Source organism: Heterodontus francisci, chromosome 7, assembly GCF_036365525.1.
Source record: "Heterodontus francisci isolate sHetFra1 chromosome 7, sHetFra1.hap1, whole genome shotgun sequence".
NCBI classification, from domain to species: domain Eukaryota; kingdom Metazoa; phylum Chordata; class Chondrichthyes; order Heterodontiformes; family Heterodontidae; genus Heterodontus; species Heterodontus francisci.
In genome coordinates this window covers 69,469,201-69,496,262 of record NC_090377.1, presented here as the reverse complement: position 1 = coordinate 69,496,262, position 27,062 = coordinate 69,469,201, and the positions used below count along the sequence as shown (strand labels likewise).

The window sequence follows — 27,062 nt, the reverse complement described above, 5'->3', positions numbered from 1 at the left end:
GGAAAGACCTTCTAGAAGGGCAGCATGACCCTCGGGGAATCAGATTCAATTTACCAGCAGAGTGTCAAACTGGTGTCGTAGATCAGGTGCCCATCATAAAAACTGCCAGATTTTCTTTTCCAACACCAGTGTTAAGCTCCAGTGATATGTTGCGCATTAACTGCCCTCATCCCAACCTCATCCTCCCCACTTCACTTTGCACAGGTTGCAGTCATACTCTTTACCTTCTTGAGGTAGTCTTGAACTGTAGGCCAGATCTGGTTCTTGCACCTTAACACCTGAGTTATACTTAACTCTGTTGTTGCAAAGCTGTGCTGTAAAATGTATATAATATAAATAATTTGGCCTTGTTAATCAATCATTAGTAGTTAATTCTCTGACCTTGATTTCATTGTTTAGTCATTTAATTTCTCCTTTCACTCTGTTGTCTTCTTCTTCACCTTTAGGTTATCTTTCTCCCCCAAAAACACCAACAACAATGGGCGGCACAGTGGCGCAGAGGTTAGCACTGCAGCCTCACAGCTCCAGGGTCCTGGGTTCGATTCTGGGTACTGCCTGTGTGGAGTTTGCAAGTTCTCCCTGTGACCGTGTGGGTTTTCGCCAGGTGCTCTGGTTTCCTCCCACAGCCAAAGATTTGCAGGTGATAGGTAAATTGGCTGTTGTAAATTGCCCCTAGTGTAGGTAGATGGTAGGGAATTTGGGATTACTGTAGTGTTAGTATAAACGGGTGGTTGTTGGTCAGCACAGGCTCAGTGGGCCAAAGGGCCTGTTTCAGTGTTGTATATCTAAATAAAATGAGAGCAATTTGCATTTATATCACACCTTTAACATAGTAAAATGCTTCACAGGAGCATTATCAACCAAATTTGACAGAGACACATTTTAGCAGACAAGCAAAAGCTTAGAAAAAGAGGTAGATTTTAAGGAGTGTCTTAAAAAAGAGAAATGGAGAGGTTTAGGTATGGAATTCTAAAGCTTAGGGGCTCATCAGCTGAAGGCACGGCCACTAATGGTGGAGCGATTAAAGCACAACTGAGCAATAGGCCAGAATTAGAACAGTGCTGCTATCTTCGCAGTTTGTAAGGCTGGATAAGGTTACAGAGATAGGGAGGGGCATGGTCATGGAGGGATTTGAAAACAAGGATGAGAATTTTTGTATTGAAGCATTGCTTAGCCATGAGCCAATGTAGTTTAACGAGGACAGGGGTGTTCGGTGAACAGGACTTCATGAAAGTTAGGATACAGGCAGCAGAGTTTTGGCTAATATTAAGTTTAAGAAGGGTGGAAGATGGATAGGAGGCCAGCCAGGAATTCATTGGAATAGTCAGTCTGAACGTAACAAAGGCATGGATATAGGGTTTCAGTAGCAGATGAGCTGAGGCAGGGACAGAGTTGGGCACAGATATGTGGCCAGAAACTCATCTTGGGATCACATATGCCACCAGGATTGTGAACAACCTCTGACAGTTGCCAGGAAGCAGGATGGAGTCGTTGGCTAGGGAACAGAATTTTTTGGCATTAAGCAAAGAGAATGTGTTTAGTTTAGTTTGGAGATACAGCACTGAAACAGGCCCTTCGGCCCACCAAATCTGTGCCGACCATCAACCACCCATTTATGCTAATCCTACACTAATTCCATGTTCCTACCACATCCCCACCTGTCCTTATATTTCCCTACCACCTACCTATACTAGGAGCAATTTATAATGGCCAATTTACCTATCAATCTGCAAGTCTTTGGCATGTGGGAGGAAACCGGAGCACCCGGAGGAAACCCACGCAGACACAGGGAGAACTTGCAAACTCCACACAGGCAGTACCCGGAATTGAACCCGGGTTGCTGGAGCTGTGAGGCTGCGGTGCTAACCACTGCGCCACTGTGCCGCCCTGTGCTCATCTGGTACTAGATACCAACAAGCAGTTTGATAATTTGCAGCTTAGAGACAGTGCAGGGGTTAAGAGATGCGGTGGTGAGATAGAGTTGGATGTCACCAGCATACTTGTGTTTTCAGATGCTGTCACTGATGGGCAGCACGTAAATGAAAAATAAGAGGGTGTCAAGGATAGGTTCTTGGGGGACGACAGAGGTAACAGTGCAGGATTGGGAAGAGAAATCATTGCAGGTGATTATTTGGCTACAATTAGATCGATAAGAATGGAACCAAGTGAATGCAGTCCCACCCTGCTGGACGACAGAGGAGAGGCAATGGAGGAAGATGGTGTGGTCAACCATGTCAAAGGTTGCAGACAGGTCAACTTGCTGGGGACAAGATATTAGCATGGATAGAGGATTGGCTAACCGTCAGAGAACAGAGAATCGGGATAAACGGGTAATTTTCAGGTGGGCAAACTGTAACTAGTGGGGTGTCACAGGAATCAGTGCTGAGGCCTCAACTATTTACAATCTATATTCATGACTTGGATGAAGGGACCGAGTGTGTTGTAGCTAGATTTACTGATGATACAAGATAGGTGGGAAAGCAAGTTGTGAGGAAAACACAATAAGTCTGCAAAGGGATATAGATAGGTTTAGTGAGTGGACAAAAGTTTGGCAGATGGAATATAATGTGGTAGGACGAATAGAAAAGCAAAATATTATTTAAATGGAGAGCCTACAGAATGCTGCAGGATAACGGGATCAGGATGTTCTCATACATGAAACACAAAATGTTACCATGCAGGTACAGCAAGTAATTAGGAAAGCAAATGGAATGTTGGCCTTTATTGTTAGGGGAATGGAGTATAAAAGTAGGGAAGTCTTGCTCCAACTGTAAAGAAAAGGTTCACTAGGTTGATTCCTGGGATGAACAGGTAATCTTATGAGGAAAGATTGAGCAGGTTGGGCTTATGCTCATTGGAGTTTAGAAGAATGAGAGGTGATCTTATTGAAACATATAATATTCTTAAGGGGCTTGACAAGGTAGTTGCTGATAGGATGTTTCCCCTCATGGGGGAATCCAGAACAAGGGATATAGTTTCAGAATAAGGGGTCACCCGTTTAAGACAGAGATGAGGAGGAATTTCTTCTCTCAGAGAAATAATTTTTTGGAATTCTCTATCCCAGAAAACTGTGAAAGCTGAGTCCTTGAATATATTAGAGACTAAGATAGAAAGTTTTTTAAACTATTGGGAAGTCAAGGGTTATGGGGAACAGGCGGGAAAGTGGAGTTGAGGCCAAGATCAGATTAGCCATGATCTTATTGAATGGCGGAGCAGGCGTGAGGTGCCAAATGGCCGACCTCTGCTCCTGTTTCTTACGTTCTTATGAAAAGGAGGAGGAATAATTTACCATGGCCAAAGTTCATAGGATATCATTTTTGACTTTGATAAGAGCTATTTCAGTCCTGTGGCAGAGGCAGAAAGCTGATTGGAGGATTCAAACATGGGTCAGGATTTAGTGAGGAGGCGGTGGTCCCACCAATCGGCTGGAAAGCTGGGGGCGAGCCTCGGCCGGCCCTGGAAGCCATGATGCTATTTTGCCTGCCTGAAACAGTTAATTGCCTGAGGTTGTGGCTTCCACCCCTCTGAGGCAGGATGTCCCGCCTCCAAGAACTGCTGGCCAACAAGAGATCCCGGCAGCTGTTCAGTCCCAGCAATGCCACCGGGAGCGGTGGCCACTGCTGGGACTGCAGCAAGCCCCAGACCCAGCCAGCAATGAGGCTGGAGAAGAAGGTAAGTGGGTTTGGGGCTCATCGGAGCCAATCAGCCAGGCCCTGGCAGGGGGGAAGGTGGTCAATAGCGAGGGTGTGGGGGTTCTTCCAACACAGATGGCCCGTGCCGCTGTGGGAGCCGTCCGCGGGGCACAAGGTGCCCGATCAGGAGGGACACCTCCCAAGCCCACAAGGTGGCCGCCAGGTTGAACTGGGCAGCCTTTCCAGGTGGCAAAGTGTCCATCCATTGCACCCTCTGCCATCTCACCTGCTTTTACACTCACCCTGCTTCCCAGCTCACTCTCAGGGGAAGGGGTAAACTTCCGTACATGGTGTTCCAAGACAGATAAGAATGGATTTGGGACATTACAACACATTCAAGGGTTTTGGAGAGGAAAGGGAGATTAGAGATGGTGTGGTAGTTTGCAAGGATGGAGGGGTCACAAATGTTTTTGTAGCAGAGAAGTGATAACAGTACACTTGAAGGGGAGGAAAGAGAGCCATTAACAATAACAGCTAACATGGGGACCAGGAGGTGAAGTTGGGTAGTGAGCAGTTTAGTGGGTCTTGGGTTGAGGGAGCAGGAGGTGAGTCTCATGGACAGGATGAACTCGGAGAGGGCATTAGGGGAGATAGGAAAGAAACTAGAGAATAATGCAAGTTCAGGGCTAGAGCAAGGGAGAATCTTAGAGAAAGTTTGACCTGGTGGTCTAGGGGAAGGGTGGGAGGCACAGAGGCAGCTGAATGAATGGTCTCACTCTCAGTGAGAAAGAAGTGCATGAACTCACACTTGTTGTTAGAGGTGTGGGTGAAAGAGGCAGGTAAGAGGAGTTAAGAAGTCAGTCTGCAATAAAGAAAAGATGGGTTATCTTTACATTCTTAGATGATGTAGGAATAGTGAGCGGGTTATGCAGAGGATAGCAGGACCCGATAGTGCTTTATATGGTCCAGCCAGATATAGTGATAAATGGCTTAACCACTTGTCTGCAAAGTATATTTAAGTGTGCATATCTGGGACTTAAGGGAGTAGAGATGAGGGAATGGCTAGGGTGTGAGAGAGTAATGGTGTTGATAGGAACTAGGACATCAAAGGTGGAATGAGGGTGAGGTTAAGCAGATTGCTAGCAGCAGAATATCATAGTGAGTGGAGGGCCAAAGGCTGGACCATTGGAATTTTGAAAGTGCAGTTGTAAGCGAATTAGGGGATAGTTTTTTCCAGGGGTGGATACAGAAGGATGTAGGGTTAGGGCTTGGAAGGGGGATGTGAATGGAGAGTGATACAACAAGGTGATCAGAGATGGCCTTATCTGTGGTTGGCCTGATGCAAGCAAAAGGCCATGTGAGATGGCAAGATCAAGGATGGCCATGAATATGGGTTTGGGAGTTTGCATGGAGGGAGAGATTAAGGAAGGATAACAGGGCAGTGAACTCAGAGTAGAGAGAGCATGATGAATTGAGATGGAGATTAAAATCACCAAGGATGGGAAGTCACTCAGTGCAGAGGCTGCTGGTGATCGAGCAGGGGAGTGGGACTGACTGGATAGCTCCGTGGAGAGCTGGCATGGACTTGATGGGCCAAATGGCCTCCTTCTGTGCTGTAAATAACTATGACTGTATGACTAGGAGGGAAAAGTGAAGGTATCTTGGTGTGAAATTTGGCATGGTACTTGGATAGGCAGTAGCGAATGAACTTTTTAAGTGAGAAGTGAAAGGAGTGGAACAAGGAGGGGAAAATGCCAGGATTGCATGTACATACCAAGGTCTGATTTGGTGATAAGACCCACATCACCACTGCAGTGGTTTGAGCGGGGCAAGTGGTGGAAGGTATAGCTAGGTGGGGAGGCGTCATTTAGGGGAAAGGTGTCATCATCCCTCAGTCAGGTTTCTGTCAAGACTATGATGTCAATGCAATCATCTGTGATTAACTCATGGATGGCAATGACCTTGTTCACAAGTGAATGACATCCTAGAGGGAGATGCAGAAAAGGACAGTAATAACCTATCCAGTGGCAGAGTCCACAGGGTCTGCATTGGAAGGGGTGTGTGGGATGGGAAGGAAGTAGGAAAGATTAATCCTCCCTTTTCCACAGGTTATACACCATTCCCTGAATGAGGTAGTAAGACAACAACTTGTTACCAGGTCTCTGCCAATTTCACACTGAACAGATCAGTAAGAGATGCACTGATTACCTTTTAGATCTCCATCCACTTGATCAGGAACTCACAACAGGAACTGCATCCTAGGCTTTATAGTGGAGCAGGGTAATACATGAACCTGCTGTGCTATTCCTTTTGCCCTATTCACTGGATAAACAGAGGTTGCTGCGACATTTGATCGATCTTTATTAATTTTCTAAAATGTGAAAGTCAACTATTGTTCTGCTTATTGAAAAAAAACTGCAAACATGAAATAGAAAATGCTGGAAATACACAACAGCTCAGCAGAATTTGTAAAAGAAAAAGACATTTTATTGTTGCATTATAAACCTTCATTTCTGAAATTTTAACTTTCTTTTTTGCCAATGTTGACTGATCTACTGTGTACTCTCCATTGATTATGTAGCAGCAACTTCAGGCAAGGACAGATGATGTAGTTGTACACAGAAATCCAAAGGTTGCAGCCCGAGATGCACTGCTCTGCTGTTAGCTTTGTGAAAACAGCATCTTGTTGTCTAGCTCACCATTGAAGTGTATTGGTAAACGTGAAGTTGCTGTATTTGTGCAGTAGATGTCCTAGTGGGGAGTAAATAATGACACAGATGAGAATTTCTCGTTTACGAGGTTTTTGATTACTCGCATGCTTGGAACTCTACTCTTGCCATGCGTGCTCATTTCTCTGGACCCTCCTCGAATCATGGCTCCAGAGCTCAGCACCCAAATGCAGTAGAGCCCAGGTCAAAAGCTCAGAGAAGGAAGAAAGCAGGAGACCAGAGTGAGGAGAAGGCAGAAAACCAGAAGTGGGGAGAAGGCATGAGATTGGCGTGGGTAGAAAGTAGCATATAAGAGGGGTGAGAAAGCAAGGGATTGGAGGGCTGTGCATTCTCTGAACTCAATAGTGTTAGTGCTGTATCTTCACTGAACTCAGTCCTATCAGCGCTGTGCTTTGTGTGAAATTATTAGTGTTAGCACTGTACATTTGCTGAACTCAGCAGTGTCAGCACTGTGCTTTCTGTGAACTCGGTGCCAATGCTGAGCATTCTCTGAAATCAATAGTGTGAGAGCTGTTCATCCCTGTACTCGGTAGTGTGAGTACCGTACGTTCCCTGAACTCATTAGGGTTGCTACTGTGCATTCTCTGAACTCAGTAGTGTCAATGCTTTGCATTCTCTAAAATCAGTCGTATCAGTGCTGTACGTTCTCTGAACTCAATAGTGTCAACGCTTTGCATTCTCTAAAATCAATAGTATCAGTGCTGTATGTTCTCTGAACTCAGTAGTGTTAGTACTGTGTTTTCTCTGAATTCAATGATGTTAGCACTGTGCATTCTCTAAATGCTATGGTGTTAATACTGTGGATCCTCTGAACTCAATGGTATTAGTGCTGTGCATTCTCTGAACCCAATGATGTCAGTGCTGTGGGTCCTCTGAACTCGATGGTATTAGTGCTGTGCATTCTCTGAATTCTATGATGTTAGCACGGTGGATCCTCTGAACTCAATGGTGTTAATGCTGTACGTTCTCTGAACTTGATGGTGTTAATGCTGTGGATCCTTTGAACACAATGGTGTTCACTCTGTAATAGAAACAGAAAGTGCTGGAAATACTCAGCATGTCAGGCAGCACCTGTGGAGAGAGAAACAGAGTTAATGTTTTAGGTGTGTGACCTTTCAGACCTGAAACGTTAACTCTGCTTCTCTCTCCACAGATGCTGCCTGACCTGTTGAGTATTTCCGGCACTTTCTGTTTTTATTTCAGATATCCAGCATCTACAGTATTTTGCTTTTATTTTGGTGTTCACTCTGTGTTCCCTGAATGCGATGTTGTTAGCTCTGTGTGTTCTCTGAACTTGATGATATTAGTGCTGTGCATTCTGTGAACTTGATGGTGTTAGCATTGTGCATTGTCTTAACTCTGTAGCCATCCTGACAAAGACTGGATCAAATGCATTCCAAAGATAGTGTTCGGTGAGTATTGTCCTGCAACTACCTGTGTTGGTGCAAAAAAGAAGTCTACTGATTACAACATCTGGTGGTAATAGACATAGCCTAGGAACTAAACTCTCCACAGAAAGTTATGTCAAGTCATTTCAACTCTAATTACCGTTTTATCAACATGATAAGTGTTAATTGCTTCCGGTTAACTTCTCTGGCACTGAAAATTAACTTTTAAAAGTGTAGAGTCTCATTCCTTCAGGTTTAAATTGTTGGGCATTTTAAAATTGTAACTTTTTAAAAACTTTTTATTTCTGTCTCTTGTTTTCTCTCTCAATCCCATCTTTCTTTCCCTCACCTTATTTCTCTTTCTGTACCTGATTTGATGATGAATTCACCCACACTAATTGACAATTCCTTTTCAGGCCTTGCACTGTTGATTGGTTATGAAGATGCACAGTTGCTTGCCCTGTTCGCTCAGGTCCCAGATGACCTATTTCTCTTGCTGCAACAATATCAGCTCACACTTTCAGCCACTTGCCACATAAAACATTTGAAAACCTGTACTGGCAAGGCCAAGTGTAACTAACAGTAAATGCCACTAGATTCCCTCCTACTGCAAATTATGGGCCATTATCTCGAAAAATGGTAATACTTTTAGAATGTGAAGTATTTTGGGGGAACCTTTTGTGGTTTTTGACCAAAATGTAAGTATGAAATGAAGATCAGTAGTTTGTGGTAATCGGATTTTCTCTGAAATATAGGTTTTACTCTACTCAAAATTACTTCAGTTTGACTAGAGACCTGTATCCGGCTTTGCAATGCAAATTTCAAAACCACCCACAGAAGGCGAGACCTGAACAAATTTTGAATGCTAAATTCAGCAGTTGAATAAAAAGTGAGGTCTTGACAGGAAAACACTGGAGGAGAATAAGGTAAGTTGTTTTGTACATGCATTTAATTTCTGCAGAGGTTTACTTATTAAACTTCTATAACTTCATATCTGATTCAGTTAATAACGAGCAAAATTTTTATTTCTTGATCTAATTATTAAATAAAATTCAAAGTTAGATGACAAAGCTTATTACATCCACTGGAGTGCAGTACTTCAGAACAGTCTGAAGAAGTATCCACAGTAACTTAATAATGAGGGTAGAGCTGCAGTGAATCCAGACAAATAAAAGACAGCTGCTCCTGTCGTACTATGGCTGTACCACCATAAAAGCTACTTAAGCTTGAATAATGCAGAATAATGAATTGTATGGAACTTTAGCATATGTTGTTTTAACTAGCTTGAAATCCAATGTAATAAAAAGGAACTTAACCTATCAATTGCCTTGAAGCAGTGGCCTTAGTCATAGGGCTTTATTCAGCGTTGCTATTCAGTTGTATGTATTTTTTTCCAGTTGTCAGCTTTTCTGAAGCTGTTTGTCAGCCTTCACACGTTTTGTCGGTTGGCTTTTATAAATTGTTTAAAACAGATATTATTCTGAGACATTTTCACTGAAAATCTTTGAGTTGAATATATTTTGCATGTGCTTAAATTATTTCTTTAATACACCTTCACCTTAATTGGAAAGCAGTATTTCATATGTCAGTTTTGTTGTCTAATCTAATTCATGTGAACTTTTCCCAAAGGTTAGATGGCTTATTTTGGAATGTCAAAGATCTGTAATTTTTATTTTTTTAATGCATTGAAGCGACTGTTTAACATTTTCTATCCTTATATATTTTTAAACACTGGACCAAGAAAACGACCTTAAAATGTTAAATTTTTTAACAAAAGTGAGTTGCCAGTCAGCTTATTCCAGGGGTTGAATTCTTGTTCATCAGGGATGAGGGGGCCAAGATGCTATTTTTACAAAGTTTATTGTGGCCCATGAGGTTCTATGATAAACAGTAAACAGGTCTACAGAGACATTGGGCTGGATTTTGTGCTCATCCAAATGGTGGGTTTCATGGTGGGTTTCGTGGCGGGTGTGGGGGAGGGGTTCACGGAGAATCAGGGCAGAATCGCCCGCCATGGAACCCGATGCCAGAAATCCTGGGTCCGATTCTCCCTGGGGCGAGATAGGCCAACAACAAGCTTCCCACCCAGATGCCAAATAAGGACCTCTTGCTGCCGCTGCTGGGAACTTATCATCCTCTGCTGCATGGGGAGTACGCCTTGGAAAACAAGGCGTCCCTCCTTCGTGGGCAATCTATGGTCCACAGAGGACCCACACTGGGAAAAAATGTACCCCCCCGGGACCTCCCTTCCCCTGGACCAAAAATTCTTTAGAGGGACCTCTTTAAACTTTGACCTGAAAAGACCGGAGGATCGCTCTGGGGGTCTGAAAAAATGCAGAAGAAGGGTTTCCCCTGCCTTTTCGGTCCAGTGCCAGGTGCCCCACCTCCTGCACAAAATCCAACCTGTAAAGTTGGGCACTCTTGCCAAAACAGCTGTGTAGAAAGCAGGGCCTCAATTAAATAAGTATCTATAATAATGTTTGTCTTGTTTTTGTCAGTTTCAGGTCTTCAGTTCATATTTGGAGAGCAGTATGCTGAAGTAAGCTCTCAACCGTGCAATGAAAATATGTCTGAACCATCACAATATTCTTCGAGTACCACTCTTGAGCTATCTGCCATTTTAAATGATTTAGCTGACTCTTCTCCAGGATCTGCTATCACTCCAGAATGTCAGGATAAAGGAAATGAAGTACAAACCCCACAAATTGTGGTTGACAATTCTTGTGAAAAGCATCAAAGTTCCCAAGAAAAAATAGAGAATACCATAGAAAAAGACAGAAGAGATGTTAATTTTTCCAAGCCCTGTGGTACTTATACTGAAAATCAAACTTCAACTTTAAAAATGAAGCAGCAACCATATCACAGAAATGTGAAGCGTTTCCATTCATGTCCTACTCAGTTTCAGCAACCACAGAGAAATGAAGATGCTGATCAGCTTCTAACAGGTAGGTTAGTGCTCAAAGTAATTCTAAGGCCCTGTTTACACCATGCTGATAAAGTCCATTTAGACATAAAAGTCCAATTAGGTGGTGTTACTGCTAATTGCATTTTACAGAACCAGTTTAACAGAGTAATAATATTTTAACACAGATGGTTTAGCAGGAGTTCGATCAATTCTTTGAGCATGGGTTATGTAAGAAGAACAATGCAATTTATTTTAGTCAGGTAGCAATTCCTTCATCATAGTGCAGTCTGTTTACTTTAATAACTTTACTCTCACAGACCAGATTCTAATTTAATACTGATTCATGCAATTAAATTCATATTTCTCTCATGCACTTTATAGGACTGAAATCAGACAACTCTGCTATACCCTAATGGATAGCAAATCAATAAGCATTAACACAGAGGATTGACAAACACATTTGTTAATACACCTTTATGTGACATGAACTCACTTTGTATTGCATTACAGAAGTGCATTATTCTGAGTGCACACTTAATGAATCCACATACAATTTAAAGAGATAGCCAGCTTTCATACCTGGTACCACATAGCAAACTCACTGCAGGAATATTGTAATCCACAAGTACCTCCCAGGAGGAAAGATTGGATTAAACATTCCAGAAATGTCTACAATTCCAAACCAGAGTGATAATTAGCAATCTGCTTTTGTTTAAGGCTGTAAAATGATCATCCTTTTTGAAATCTTCTTGTGCAAAGTGTGTTCCTGTAGTAGTCGATAGCCATGCAACATTAGTTGACAAGAATTTCTTTACTGCGCTGCGCCAAAAGCCTGGAACTCCCTTCCTAACAGCGCTGTGGGTGTACCTACACCACATGGACTGCAGTGGTTCAAGAGTCAGCTCACCACCACAATCTTGAGGGAAGTAGGGATGGGCAACATATGCTGGTCTTGTCAGCGATGCTCACATCCCAGGAAAGAATAAATAAAAAAAGAATAACAATGTTGGTCTTTGGGAGGTTGCTGATCATTTGACAATGGAAGGACTGGGACTTGTGTTGAACATGGCTTTTATTACAGGGTAGCAGGGAATGTTCAGCTGATACCCTCTTCAATGAGAAACTGCTAAAGCATTTTGGCTGCAGGCAACTGTTAGACCTCTCTCATTTCCTCTCTATTCACTTTATATCCAGTGATCTGCTCCATGAGGGCTCTAGTTCATCTCTGGATCTGAACCAAATGTGCAGGGAATAGCGCCTTGTCTTGAAGCCTCCAACTTGTTGTACAAGATGTAAGAGTTGGTGGGGGGGTGGTTGCGGGGGAGGCTAGGATAGCAGGCAATGACCTGCATGACGCACTGGTGATCACCTACCAGTTCCTGATGAACCCACACATCGACATAGGTGAAGTGATTGACGCTTTGGACTTGAAGGGATCCTGCAATCTAAGCAAACCCCAGAACCATATCCTGCTGCTTCCAATGTCCATGGGGAATGTGATAAATGTGTTTGCTCCAGCATTACTCACCTGCTTAATGCAAGCATGAACTGCAGACTGACTGACGTGGGCAGTTTGAGGAATTGGCAATAGCAACACAGGTGGAGGCCAAAACGATATCTAGGTCCTAAGCATGCGTTTGGACCCTAATTTACATAAATGTAATGTCTGGCACCTGCTATTTTGGTTGATATGCCCCCTCAATATTTGATGCACAATATCTTCAAAATTGTAACTGCCTCTGTGTAGATATTATGCAAATGTGGCAATGGGTGTTGATCGTCTTGCTGTTTGGCAACAGATTATGGGGTAGAAATTCATTAGCACCACTAGGTGGTGCAAACTATACACAGTGGAATAATCCTTGCATATGAACAGGTAAGAATGAGGCTGGTCACTATTGGTGCTTGGGCATTCATTTTACTAGGCCCAGCAAGCTACGTCTTGTCCCCAGGGAGCTTGTCGGCGGCATGGAGGCCAATTTTGGGCCACTGCACATCGTGCTAGGGGCGAGGGGATAGATAATGGTATTGGTGGGTAGGTGCAATCATGAGCTGGTGGTGACCATGAGGAGTGCCGTGAAACAAAATTACAGGAAGTGGTCCCTGAATATGCATTAGGCCCCTCATTAGCATATGCAAGTAGCCCAACTCCTGTTTTTTGGTTTACGCCATGGATGTCTCTAGAGTGCCTGAACCAAAATGGCATCAGGCAGGTTTTCCACACTGTTTGGGCACAAAATGTTGGCTTTCTAAATTGCCTCATCTGAAAAATGGGTGCAATTAGGTCTATTTTCTGCTCTTATATCCCTTGTCTGGAAAGACATATTACTACAAAATGCAGATGATGATAACTAGCATATGCTAATATGACTCATATGATTTCTGGTCCCCTGGTGACGTTTGACCAAATGTTTGATGAGAATAATGCAGAATGGGTGAAACATGCCTTATTATCACCACGATGGAACCTGTAAGTTTAATTATAACATGGAACTTCATAATAATCCTAAATGGCCTTTCTTTATTTTCTTTCCTCTTATGATTGATAAAAAATGACAACAAAAGCAAAATTATATTCATTTCAGACTTCTACAGAGAGAGTTTGTTATGCACCAAAACTGATCATTGGCTGGATTTAATAGACTCAGAATCAAACTATGTATTATGTAAGTATCATCTGAGACAATTATTTCTGAGCATCCAATGTGCATCACCATAGGGGAATGACTACTATATAATAAATATTAATTTCTTTAATTTCTTAAAGATTAAATTATATTAAATTCTCTCACTTAAGCATTGCTCCTTGTTGTTTTAACAGGTGCAGCAAAAAAATGGTGGGATAACTGATCCAATACTTGTACTAAAAGGGGAGTTTTACAGCCCAAAGGATGGGTGGGTTGGTTTAAAATTTCAAAATTCTCAAACCCGACCCTAACCCGTCTTCAACTCACCTACTTCCAGATTAAATGGAGGCGTGTTTGGGTGCATGAAGGTAACGTGCCTGCTAGAGGTAGGTTGCTCATTTGCATATGCTAATATGACTCATATGACCTCCTCCTGAGGTCCCCAGCATCACAGATGGCTGTCTTCAGCCAATTCAATTCACTCCACAGGATATTAAGAAACAGCTCAAGGAACTGGATGCAGCAAAGGCCCTGGGCCCTGACAAAATCCCAGCAATAGTACTGAAGCCTTGTGCTCCAGAACTAGCCGTGCCCCTAGCCAAGTTGTTCCAGCACAGCTACAGCACTGCCATCTACCCAACAATGTGGAAAATTGCCCAGGCATATCATGTCCACAAAAAGGAGTACAAATCCAATCCAGCCAATTATCATCTCACCAATCTACTCTGAATCATCAGCACAATGATGGAAGGTGTCATTGACAGTGCTATAAAGCGGCACTTACTCAACAATAACCTGCTCACTGATGCACAGTTTGGGTTCCGCCAGGGGCACTCGGCTCCAGATCTCATTACAGCCTTGGTCCAAACATGGACAAAGGACCAGAATTCCAGAGGTGGGGTGAGAGCAACTGCCCTTGACATCAAGGCAGCATTTGACTGAGTGTGGCATCAAGGAATCCTAGCAAAATTGAAGTCAATGAAACCAGAGGGAAAACTCTCCACTGATTGGAGTCATACCTAGATGGTTGTTGTTGTTGGCCGCCAATCATCTCACCATGAGGACATTGCTGCAGGAGATCCTCAGGGTAGTCTCCTCGGCACAATCCTCTTCAGCTGCTTCATCAATGACATTTACTCCATCATAAGGTCAGAAAAGGGGATGATTGCTGATGATTTCACTGTGTTCAGTAATGTTTGAGACTTCTCAGATACTGAAGCAGCCCATGCCTGCATGTAGCAAGACCTCAACAACATTCAGGCTTAGGCTGATAAGTGGCAAGTAACATTTGCACCACACAAGTGGCAGGCAATGACCATCTCCAACAAGAGAGAATCTAATCACCTTCCCTTGACATTCAGTGGCATTAGCATCGCGGAATCCCCCACCATCAACATCCTAGGGTTACCATTGATGAGAAACTGAACTGAACCAGCCATATAAATACTGTGGCTACAAGAGCAGATCAGAGGCTGGGAATTCTGCAGCGACTAACTCATGCCCTATCTCCCCAAAGTCTGTCCACCATCTATAAGGCACAAGTCAGGAATGTGATGAAATACTCTCCATTTGCCTGGATGGGTACAGCTCCAACAACACTCAAGAATCTTGACACCATCCAAGACAAAGCAGCCTGCTTGATTGGCATCCCATTCACAACCTACAACATTCACTCCCTTCACTACCGATGCACAGCGGCAGCTGTGGGTACCCTCCACAAGATGCACTGCAGCAACTCACCAAGGCTCCTTCGACAGCACCTTCCAAACCTGCGACCTCTACCACCCAGAAGGACAAAGGCAGTGGACACTTAGGAACACCACCACCGGAATGTTCCCCTCCAAGCCACTGAACATCCTGACTTGCAACTATATCATCATTCCTTCACTGTCACTGGGTCAAAATCCTGGAACTCCCTCCCTAAAAGCGCAATGGGTTTACCTGCCCCACATGGACTGCAGCGGTTCAAGAAGGCAGTTCACTACTACCTTCTTAAGGACAATTAGGGATGGGCAATAAATGGTGGCCTTCCCAGTCCCATCCGTGAACAAATGAAAAAAAATTGAAGGGATTTTACCAGGGATTTAAAAATTATGCATCCAACACGGCTTTCCAGAAACTCAAAACACTCATCACTAAAACAGAAGCAAGAATCAACGTTACTCCGAGTCAGAGTCATTTCGGCATAGAAGGAGGCCATTCGGCCCATTGAGTGCATGCTAGCTCTCTGTAGAGAAATCCAGTCAGTCCCATTTCCTCACTCTATCCCCATAGTCCTGCAAGTTTCTTTCCCTCTAGTGCCTATTCAATTTGTTTTTCAAATCATCAATCATCTCTGCTTCCACCACCCTCATTGTCAGCGAGTTCCAGGTCATTAGCACTTGCTGCATGAAGAAGTTCTTCCTCCCATCTCTTGCAAAAAAACCTTAAATCTGTGTTCCCTAGTCTTTGTACCTTCAGTTAATGGGAACAGCTTTTATTTGGCTACCTCATCTAAACCTGTCATAATCTTGTACACTTCTATCAAGTCTTCCCTCAATCTCCTTTGCTCCAAGGAGAATAATCGCAGCTTCTCTAAGCTAACTTTTAGCTAAAATCCATCATCCTGGGAACCATTCTGGGAAATCTCCTCCACATCCCTTCAAGGAACCTCATATCCTTTCTAAAATGTGGTAACTAGAACTGAACGCAATAATCGAGTTGTGGCCTAACCAGAGCTTAATAAAGGTTCAGCATAACTTCCCTGGTTTTGTACTCAACACCTCTACTTATGAAGTCCAAGATCCCACATGCTTTGCTAACTATTCTCTCAATATGTCCTGCCACCTATGCACCTGAACCCTCAAGTCCCTGCACACTCTTCAGAATTGTACCATTTAGTCTATATTGCCTCTCCCTATCCCTTCATGCAAAATGCATTACCTCACACTTCTCTGTATTGCTTTCCATCGTCACTGGTCTGCCCATTCTGTTAGCCTATCTATGACCTGTTAAAGTTGATTGGTATCATCCTCAGTGGCTGCCACACCTCCAAGTTTGGTATCATCAGTACATTTTGATATTTTACTCTATTCCTAGATCCTAGTCTTGAAGCCTTGGGAAACACCACAGTCTACCATCCTCCAGTTTGAAAAACAACCATTTATCGTGACTTGCTGTTTCCTGCACGAAACCAATTTTTTATCTAGTTGGACACTGACCCTCCTATTCCATGGACCTCAATTTTGTTAAACAGCCTTTTAGGTAGAACTTTGTTAAATGCTTTCGAAAAATCCATAGAGACAACATCCCTATACCAATCTTTTCTGTTACTTCATCAAAAAAATTCAATTAGATAAATCAAGCACAATCTGCCTTTTACAAATCCAGGATGACTTTCCTTAATTAACTCAAACCTGTCCAGATGCCTGTTGATTTTTTTCCCTGATTATTATTTGTAAAACCTTACCCACACTGATGTTGAACTTATCAGCCTGTCGTTACTGGGAATGTCCTTACACCCTTTCTTGAATAAGGATGTCACATTTGCCACTGTCCAATCCTGTGGCCCCTCGCCTGTATCTAGGGAAGATTGGAAGATTATAGCAAGCCCTTCCACTATCTCAACCCCCATTTCCCTTAGCAACCTGGGATGCATGCTATCTGGACCAGGCAACTTATTCACACTAAGCACAGGCAGAATTTACTAAGGCTGGCTATCAATTTTCGCCCCATCCATTACTTCTACCATCTTTGCTCATACGGATATTTTATCACCATCCTCTACCTTAATAAGTATCGATACTAAGTACTCATTAAGTATTCTAATCTTGCCCTGCGCCTCTAAGCATATAGCACCTTCTTTGTCCCTAATATGCCCCATCCCGTCTCTTCCTACCCACTTACTATTTACATGCCAATAGAAGATTTTTGGGTTCCCTTTTATGTTAACTGCCATTCTATTCTCATACTTTCTTTTTCCAGTCTTATTCTCCTCTTCACATCACCTCTTCCTCCTCCTCTGCCTGTCCTGCTCATTCTGCAGAGCAAGTGGCATTGCAACTGCTGCCCTCATACCAATGCAAAGCATGTGGATTCTCTCAACCTTTCTGTGGTTCGCAGAAAAGTTCACGCTTGTCCGGCAATTCACCACAGAGCTTCCACCAACTTTGCCTGAGCACAAGTAAGTCAAAAGCACCTTAGCTGCAACTTGTTGATTGGTACTTTAAATAGCCCCACAACAGGGCCATCTCACTTGCTAGCGTTTGTTGTTTTTGGAATGAATAAGGAAGGCATTCCTTGCACATTAGTTGGCCAGTTTTACTATTTGAGTTTTGCATCAACCAGTCACGATCTTGCCCTTTCAACCTCTTCGGGTGCAGGAGGCGACGCACCTGCATTGGCCAGTCCAGTCACCTGATACTGCAGGCCCGCATGAGAAGTGGACAGCGGCGCCTCCCATGCTACTAACATGGGGGGGGGGGGGGGGGTATGTTAGTATGTTGGCACTCTTTGCTGTGATAAAAGCCTGTTTCAAAAAGCTTTCTTTATCAACAGTATTAAGAGGGGCTTTTGAGAACATGATAGGAAAAGGCAAGCTTTCTCCCCAGAAGATAATTTAAATAAATTTTTTCCATATTATAGTTTTGTCTTTATTAAAAACAAAAGCAATGTGAAAACATATTGATATTCTTATAACTTCAATAGACAACACCACCCCGTATTGGTCGTATCTCAATGATGTAGATGCTGGGATAAAAGTTATGACATATCGAAAGGAATCTGAAATAAGCCAGAAAACAACAAAATCTAGGAGCCAAGAAAAAGTTTTCAGGAATGTTTTCAGATGTGAAAATGAAATAAATAAAAACCGGGAAGATCAAAACAATCAGAATGAAGAACCATCAGTGAAAAAAGTAAGTGTTGTGCTCATTTTAAAATGTTTTCTATAATATGCAGTAGAATCCCAGAGAGTGATGATTTTTTGAGGAACAGCAGTCCATATTTACTGAAGTATAAGAAACTATAGATACTATAATTATCTGTTGTTCCTAATTCCCACAAGTATGAATGATTATGTGTTGATTCTATTTTGGTGTTTGCCCATTTTTTTGTGTTAGGATAAGAATGGGTGAAAACCATTTGACTGATCATGACTGTTTTGCTATTTTTTGTAACATGGCAGCTTTATCTTTTTAATTCACCTCAGTGTCTTCCTCCTCTTCCCTGAACTCCTTACTTCCCAACCTAGCTTCATTTCAAGCACCTCAATTGGCTTTGCATCTGTAGACTTCTGAAGCAGAATGTTGCAATCCTTTGTGAAAGTTTTTTTTCCCTCGATTTTGCTCTTAATCAATTTAGCTAAAATTCTGAGATTATGGTCCTGAATTTTCTTGGACTTCCTGCCATAACTTCCTTGACTGCGCCAAAGCCTTCCACCTTCCATGCTACAGCCACTGGGAAAGCACCTTTTAAGAGCACTAAAGTAAGAGAGCAGTTAAGATAGGCACTAGTGGCTCAGACCAAGGTATTAGTTAATGTGTAATAAAAACAAGAAATGCTGGAAATACTCAGCATGTCTGGCAGCATCTGTGCAGACAGAAGCAGAGTTAACATTTCAGGTCAGAGAGCCTTCTTCAGGTCTCAGGTCTCTGACCTGAAACGTTAACTCTGCTTCTCTCTGCACAGATGCTGCCAGACCTGCTGAGTATTTCCAGCATTTCTTGTTATTATTTCAGATTTCCAGCATCAGCAGTATTTTGCTTTTATATTAATTAATGTGTACTCATTTGTGAAGGCTGATAAAATGATCAACATTTTTGAAATCTTTGTATGCAGAGTGTATTCTTGTAGTAACTGATGACCCTGAAATGTTGGTTGACATGAATAACAATGTTGGCCTTTGGGCAAATGCAGTTTATTCAAGATTGCAGGAACTTGTCTGACACTTCTTCTGTGTATTGGGGAAGCAACGACTGGGTCCCCAGTGTTCCAACACTGTCGGTTACTATGCAAATGTCTTTCCAGTCAGGGGCTTGCAATTTTAAGTTTTAATGTTCATGTGGCAAAATCATGTGTGCGTGCCTCAGTCTTGGCAGGTGGGGGGCTTGCCTGACAATATAAATATGATGCTTCCCCTACCCCCAATCATGTCTGGCTGGAAACCAAGTTGCAAACCCAACTTCACAATCCATGCGTGCTGCATGTGAAGCTCTGCCAGCAATGTAGGGCCTCGCATGATGAGGACTATTGATATGAATGAAGTTAAAACACATCATTGCACTGATGGTGTATGATGTCATTGTAATGGAAATATTATGCATTCTCCTGGATCTTCTTTCCCCTCCCCCCAAGGTTTGACAAACAATTTTTTAATGAAGACTATATCCAGGGTACTAAACCACACAGACCAAAGAATTATTGGGTCAATCCTTACTCTGTGCAGAGATACCTCATCTCCAGACATGGTAATCAGATGGTAAAATTTTCCCTTGGTGCCCCTGGGCTAGAGAAGGTATGCAAACAAGACTGAGTTTCTGTTCCTGGTCACTATCTAGTAACCCATTTTGGTAAGTGTGAAAGTTGGGCAGAAGGAGATTGGTTTTGGCTATGGCACGTAGCCTAACAGCACTTGCTACCTAGGCTTACCTAGAATTGTATAGAATGTGCCAGCACAGAAACAGGTCATTCTGCTCAACTAGTCTATGGAAGTTTTTATGTTCCACATGAGTCTCCTCCAACCCAACTTTCTCTAACCTTATCAACATATCATTCTCTTCCTCTCTACCTTATGCATTTATTGAGCTTCCTGTTAAATGCATCTATGATATTTGTATTATCATAGAACCATAGAATGGTTACAGCACAGAAGGAGGTCATTTGGCCTGCATGTCTGTGCCAGCTCTCTTTAAGAGCAACTCATCTAGACCCACTCCCCCACCTTTTCCCCGTAGCCCTGCAAATTTTTTCTCTTCAGATAATTATCCTAAATCTTTTGATGGCCTTGATTGAATCTGATTCCACCACATGCATTCCAGATCCTAACCACTCTCTGTATAAAAACGTTTTTCCTCGTGTCACCATTGCTTCTTTTACCAATCACCTTAAATTGGTGTCCTCTGGTTCGGGATCCTTCCATCAATGGGAATATCTACTATTTATCTGTCCAGACCCCTCATGATTTTGAACACCTCTGTCAAATCTCCTGTTAATCTTCTCTTCTCCAAGAAGAACATGAATAGGAGCAGGAGCATGCTATCTGGTCCCCTAGAGCCTGCTCCGCCATTCAATAAGATCATGGCTGATCTGATTGTAGCCTCAACTCCACTTTCCTGCAGCCCCCCTATAACTCTTGACTCCTTTGTAGCTTAAAAATTTGTCTAGCTCAGCCTTGAATATATTCAATGAGCCAGCCTCCACTGTTGTCTGGGTTAGAGAATTCCAAAGATTAATGACCCTCAGAGAATAAATTTTTCCTCATCTCCTACTTAAATGGGAGATCCTTTATTTTGAAACTGTGGCCCCCTAGTTCTAGATTCCCCAAGGGAGGAAACATCCTTTCAGCGTCTACCCTGACAAGCCCCTTCAGAAGCTTAGATGTTTCAATAAAATTGCCTCTCATTTTTCTAAACTCCAACGAGTATAGGCCCAACCTGCTCAACATTTTCTCATAAGGCAACCCCTTCATCCTAGGACTCAACCTAATGAACCTTCTCTGAACTGTCTCCAGTGCAAGTATATCCCTCTTTAAATAAGGAGACCAAACAGTACACAGTACTCTAGGTGCGGTCACACCAATGCCCTGTACAGTTGCAGCAAGACTTCCTTATGTTTATATTCCATCCCCTTGCAATAAAGGCCAATATTCCATTTGTCTTCCTAATTACTTGCTGTACCTGCATGCTAATTTATAGTGATTCATGTACAAGGACACCCAGATCCCTCTGTACTGCAGTATTCTGCAGTCTCTTTTCCTTTAACTAATATTCTGTTTTTCCATTTTCCTGCCAAAGTAGACAACCTCATATTTTCCCACATTATACTCCAACTGTCAAATATTTGCCCTATCTTAGTCTATCTATATCCCTTTGCAGACTCTTTGGCCAGGATTTTATGCTGGCGACAGGGGTCTCGATGTCTGGAAAAAGCGATGCCGAGATACCCGTGTCGCCTCTTCTGTGGTAGGCCCACTGAATCTAGAGCCAATTAAGCACTTAGATGGACAGTGGCGGGCCTTCCAGGAGATCAAGGACCCCATTGCCAGAAGTCCCGCCCTCAGAGAGCTGCCAGCCAATTAGAGGCCCACAGCTCTTCCACTGAGCAGTGCCACTGCGGAGGTGGTGGCTGCTGCTGGAGGAGCACCTACCCGATTCCCAGGAGCATCGCTGGACCCATGACACCGGTGGGTCAGGGCGGGAGGGGTCTCGTGGGGTGGCGGTCGCGGGAAGGAGGGTGTAGGCGGTCATTAACAAGGGCAGGGGCTGGCTCTCAGCGGGCCCCCTCACTTCCCGATGCTGAATCCCTTGTTCAGGCACTAAGTGCCTTTTAATGTGGAAGCCCCCCCCGTCCCCGTATCAAGTGCAGACTGGAAGATGTCCGACTCACAGGAGTATAGCTCACAGTCATGTTTATGTTTCTGTCTGTTAGTGAGTTCTTCACCATCTGCCAACTTCAGGAGAGCAGCTTTGGTGATGGCAGGGTCAAGCTCCCTCTTGATCCCTTCGTACATATCTCATGTCGTGTGCAGTTTGGATTTCTTGACATAAGCTGATCCAGTGTTTGTTTGTGCAGTATCTCCCTCTCCTTTGCATGGCTAGCTTGGCTACTTTCAGGTCATGCAGTGTCTTAGCTGTTGGGTTTATGTTGTGCATCATGTAGGCTTTGTTTTTTGCATCAATGACAGATATCATCTCAGTTGAGTAGGTCTCAAACCAGCCCTTGTTGCGTGTTTCTCCTTTACCAAATGATGCTTCTGATGCTTCATAGATGATTGATGAAGCTTGGAAGTCACTAAGCTCAATGTCAACATTGGTGCTTCCCAATAAGTCATTGGTGGATAGCAAGCAAGCATTCTGGCAACAGTGCGAAGTGCTGGTATTTAGCATCATTGCTTATGCAAGGGATGTTTAGAGAGATACAGCACTCGAAACAGGCCCTTCGGCCCACCGAGTCTGTGCCGACCATCAACCACCCATTTATACTAATCCTTCACTGATCCCATATTCCTACCACATCCCCACCTGTCCCTATATTTCCCTACCACCTACCTATACTAGTGGCAATTTATAATGGCCAATTTACCTACTCACCTGCAAGTCTTTTTGGCTTGTGGGAGGAAACCGGAGCACCCGGAGAAAACCCACGCAGACACAGGGTGAACTTGCAAACTCCACACAGGCAGTACCCAGAATCGAACCCGGGTCGCTGGAGCTGTGAGGCTGCAGTGCTAACCACTGCGCCACTGTGCCGCCCATAATGTTGGTGTATGGTGGGCTGTCGTGTTTGGAGTTGTGGACCTTTCTGGGGTGCACCTTCACTCAGCCAATTTTTCCAGAATTTTGAAAAAGATCATATTCACAGTAGATCTGCCGGCACAGAAACCGCATAGTGCTTCCGAGTACACTCGGTCTGCGAGTAAATGGAGTCTTTTAAGTATGACCCTAGCAAAGGCCATGACGCTGAGGAGTGAAATGCCCCTGCAGTTGTTGCAGTCTCCTCTGTCGCCTTTATTTTTGTATAGTGTGATGATTTTGGCATCACACACCTCCTGTGGAACAGAGCCTACTTCCCAGCAGAGAAGCAATCCGCTCTTTGGTATGTGTGTATCTGAAGAACAGTGGGCAGGTTGCACCTCCTCGTGATGACTAGGTTGAGTTGGTGCCAATGAACAGACCTTGGGTGCCGTCATAATACCTTGTGCTGTGATGTCTGCTCTGGAAGAAGGTGTTGGTGATGTAGATTTCATGCGACACAAGCTCAAGAAGGCACATCCCTTATCATTGATCTTGCCCACCCCATGATGACCGAGGCATGTTGACCATGAATCACTGTCTGCCCCAACACGTGCGTTGAAGTCACCTAGGATGAATAGCCTCTCGCCATTAGGGATGTTCCTCAGAACGTCACCTAGGGAGTCATAGAAATGCTCTTTATCTGAGATGCTGGCGTTCAGAGTTGGTGCGTAGAGACATATGATGTTGACTGTACCTCTATCGGATGATAACCGCAGGGAGATGAGGCGCTCCAAGGTTGCTACTGGTGACTGTGTCAGCCAGTTGCTCACTGTGAAGCTTACCTCATGCTCACGATGATCTTCAGTGCTTTTTCCACATCAGTAGAAAATGTAATTCGCCTCTCGAATAGAGCCTGTGTTGGCTAATCTGGTTTCTTGGAGAACGGCAATATCGACACTAAGCTTGTGTAGCTCATGGTCAATCAAGGCTGTCTTGTGTACACTTGCTGTGGAGTGTAGGTCGCTGTTCATTGCAGGGCACATAGTCCTCACATTCCAGCTTCCAAGCCAAATGGTTACCTTTCTTTGTTTGCTGCGTAGCCTAGGCATGGTTTCAGGAGGTGCAGACTTGCCTAGCATCTGCATCCTCTCTCGACCTCATAGGCCGGTGTCCAGAGGAAAGACGAAAGCCTGTACGTCTGGGGCCTATTCGGTTGCAAGAGTTGCCGGAAGATGCTAACTTGAGGGAAACACCAACAGCCGAATGGGACTCCACTCCAGATTTTGTCAGGTTTACTCCCTTAGCCATTAGCTCTTGATGTTGTTTTAATGTTGAAGGCACCAACCATCAGGGCCCAAGATTAGCACAAAAGTAGATGTGATCTTGTCCTCCAGGTGTGCGAAGGGAGCAGCAGTTTGCTGCTTTCCACCTCCAAGTTGCCACCTCCATCCCCTCCAGCTATTATGCCCTTAGGTGGACAATCTGAGATGACTGTAGGTTGCTTAGCAGGCAAGTGATTTTCTGGCCAGGAATAGGCTGAAACAGAAAAACAAATATAGCCAGCAGCCAGTCACAGGCTCAGCAAGAGACTGAAGTCACTCAATCACAGCAGTGGTGGGGGAAGGGCAGTAAACTGATTAAAGTTACTTCAAATATCACAACGTTGTCGACATGGACTTTAGCAAGGCCTTTGACAAGGTCCCGCATGGTAGGCTGCTCCAGAAGGTTCGAACACATGGGATCCAGGGTGAGCTTGCAAATTGGATACAAAATTGGCTTGGTTATAGGAGGCAGAGGGTGGTAGTGGAGGGTTGTTTTTCAGATTGGAGGCCGGTGACCAGTGGTGTGCCGCAGGGATCAGTGCTGGGCCCTCTGTTGTTGTTATATATATTAATGACATGGATGTGAATGTAAGGGGCATCATTAGTAAGTTTGCAGATGACACCAAAATTGGTGGAATAGTGGACAGTGAAGAAGGTTGTCTTAGGTTACAACAGGATATAGATCAACTGGGAAAGCGGGCAAGGGATTGGCAAATGGAATTTAACGCAGACAAGTGTGAAGTGATGCATTTTGGGACGTTAAACCAGGGCAGGACATATACAGTGAATGGCAGGGCCCTGGGGAGTGTTGTTGAGCAGAGAGACCTTGGGGTGCAAGTACATAGTTCCCTGAAAGTGGCAACACAGGTAGACAGAGTGGTGAAGAAGGCGTATGGCATGCTTGCTTTCAACGGCCCAGGCATTGAGTACAAGAGTTGGGACGTCATGTTACAGTTGTACATGATGTTGGTTAGGCCGCATTTGGAGTACTGTGTGCAGTTCTGGTCACCGCACTACAGGAAAGATGTGATTAAGCTAAAGAGGGTGCAGAAAAGATTCACAAGGATGTTGCCTGGTTTGGAGGCTTGAGTTATAAAGAGAGATTGGATATGCTGGGTCTGTTTTCCCTGGAGTGAAGGAGGCTGAGAGGGGACATGATAGAGGTATATAAAATTATGAGAGGCATAGATAGGGTAGATAGCCAGAGTCTGTTTCCCATGGTAGGGGTGACTAAAACTAGAGGGCATAGGTTTAAGGTGAGAGGGCGGAGGTTTAAAGGGGATCAAAGGGGTAAATTTTTCACACAAAGAATAGTGGGTATCTGGAATGAGCTGCCTGAGGAGGCGGTGGCGGCAGGAACGGTAGCGACATTTAAGCGGCATCTGGACAGGTACTTGAATGAGCAAGGCATAGAGGGATATGGAATTAATGCAGGCAGATGGGATTAGTATAGATAGGCATTATGGTCAGCATGGACGCAGTGGGCCGAGGGGCCTGTTTCTGTGCTGTACGACTCTATGACTCTATAACAGAGCAGCAATTCAGAGACAAAGTTGAGTCTTAAATTATAACCAGTGGGAGGGTTTAAACTAGCTTGTCAGGGGGATGGGAACCTGAGGGGTAGCTCAAATTGGAAGGAAGTAAAGCGGGTAACAGGAGGAAGAAAAGTAGCAAGTGACGTTAGAAGGCAGGCAAAACAAAGGCGAGAATCAACTAGGCTTAGAATGCAGAATAATGTCAAGAAGACAAGGGTAAGGGCATGCTACCTGAATGCATGGAGCATTCGCAACAAGGTAGATGATTTAAAGACCCAAATAGAGGTAAATGGGTATGATCTAATTGCCACAACGGAAACATGGCCACAGGATGACCAAGACTGGGAACTGAATATTCAAAGATATTCGACATTTAGGAAGGACAGGCAAAAAGAAAAAGGAGGTGGTGTTGCACTGATAATAAGGGATGGGATCAGTTTTTTGTAAGAGAGGATCTCAGATCAGAAGAACAAAATGTGGAATCTGTTTGGCTGGAGCTAAGAAACAGCAAGGGGCAGCAAACATTGGTAGGAGTTGTTTATAGGCCACCAAATGGTAGTGGTAGTGTGGACCATGGTATTAATCATGAGATTGAAGCAGCATGTGGCATGGGTAATACAGTAATCATGGGTGATTTCAATCTGCATATAGACTGGGTAAACCTAATGAGCACTATTGCTGTGGAGGACGCGTTTCTGGAGTGTGTTAGGGATGGTTTTCTAGAGCAGTATGTTGAGGAACCGACTGGAGAACAGGTTATTTTAGATCTAGTTTTATGTCATGAGAAAGGGCTAATTAATAATCTTGTTGTGAAAGAACCTTTAGGGATGAGTGACCATAAAATACATTAAAAGGTATGACAGTACATAGGCAATGGATAGTGTCAGGCAAAACCCCTGCCTGCCAAGACTGAGGCACACATTATTTTGCCACACAAACATTAAAACTTAAAAAATTGCAAGCCCTTGTTTGGAAGGACATTTGCATAACAGACAGCATTAGAACAATGGGGACACGTTGCTTCCCCAATACACAGAAGAAGTGGTCAGATCAGTTTTAGTCACATGACTAACTGTCTGTTGCAGAGGTTTGAATTGAGAGTTTTAAATTGGGGAACACAATACTTGAGATCAGAATGTCGTGTGCTCCTGGAAGTGAAGCAAGAATTACCTCCTCTCCAGTTCTGCCTGCCTCCATCTCTTTCCCACGGAACTGAATCTTGTGAAAACATGTGAACCTCAAAGAGAGAAAATGTCTCTTATGTGAAAAAGGTTTAAAAGGAACACAGGGCCTCAATGAAATGCAAGACCATATCTTCAATCAAGGACTATAGCGAGCTTGAAGCACAGTAACAAGATATTGCCTCAAACTGTTCCACTTTATCTTTTCTTCTCTTTTCGTGTCCCGATCTGCATGTGTATATTGCTTGTGCATGCTAGCATGGGCGCATCGTATATCTGTAGGCCTGAACCATATTAGAGTTTAAATAAGTT

At 43.7% G+C, this 27,062-nt stretch overlaps 1 protein-coding gene across 4 annotated transcripts in view; it reads left to right on the top strand.

Moving 5' to 3' along the window:
* Nucleotides 1–6,270: 6,270 nt before the first annotated feature.
* Nucleotides 6,271–27,062, top strand: part of LOC137371724 (mitogen-activated protein kinase kinase kinase 14-like) — a 72,916-nt gene continuing 52,124 nt past the window's right edge. For 2 of the 4 annotated variants that reach the window (XM_068034553.1, XM_068034551.1), the window contains exons 1-5: nt 6,271–6,346; nt 8,505–8,675; nt 10,248–10,694; nt 13,240–13,320; nt 17,968–18,176. In XM_068034553.1, the coding sequence (XP_067890654.1) occupies nt 10,316–10,694; nt 13,240–13,320; nt 17,968–18,176 (669 nt within the window). In that variant the 5' untranslated portion in view covers nt 6,271–6,346; nt 8,505–8,675; nt 10,248–10,315. Of the gene's footprint in view, nt 6,347–8,358; nt 8,448–8,504; nt 8,676–10,247; nt 10,695–13,239; nt 13,321–17,967; nt 18,177–27,062 lie in introns of those variants that run through there. The other 2 variants (XM_068034554.1, XM_068034552.1) reach the window with 2 other exon arrangements.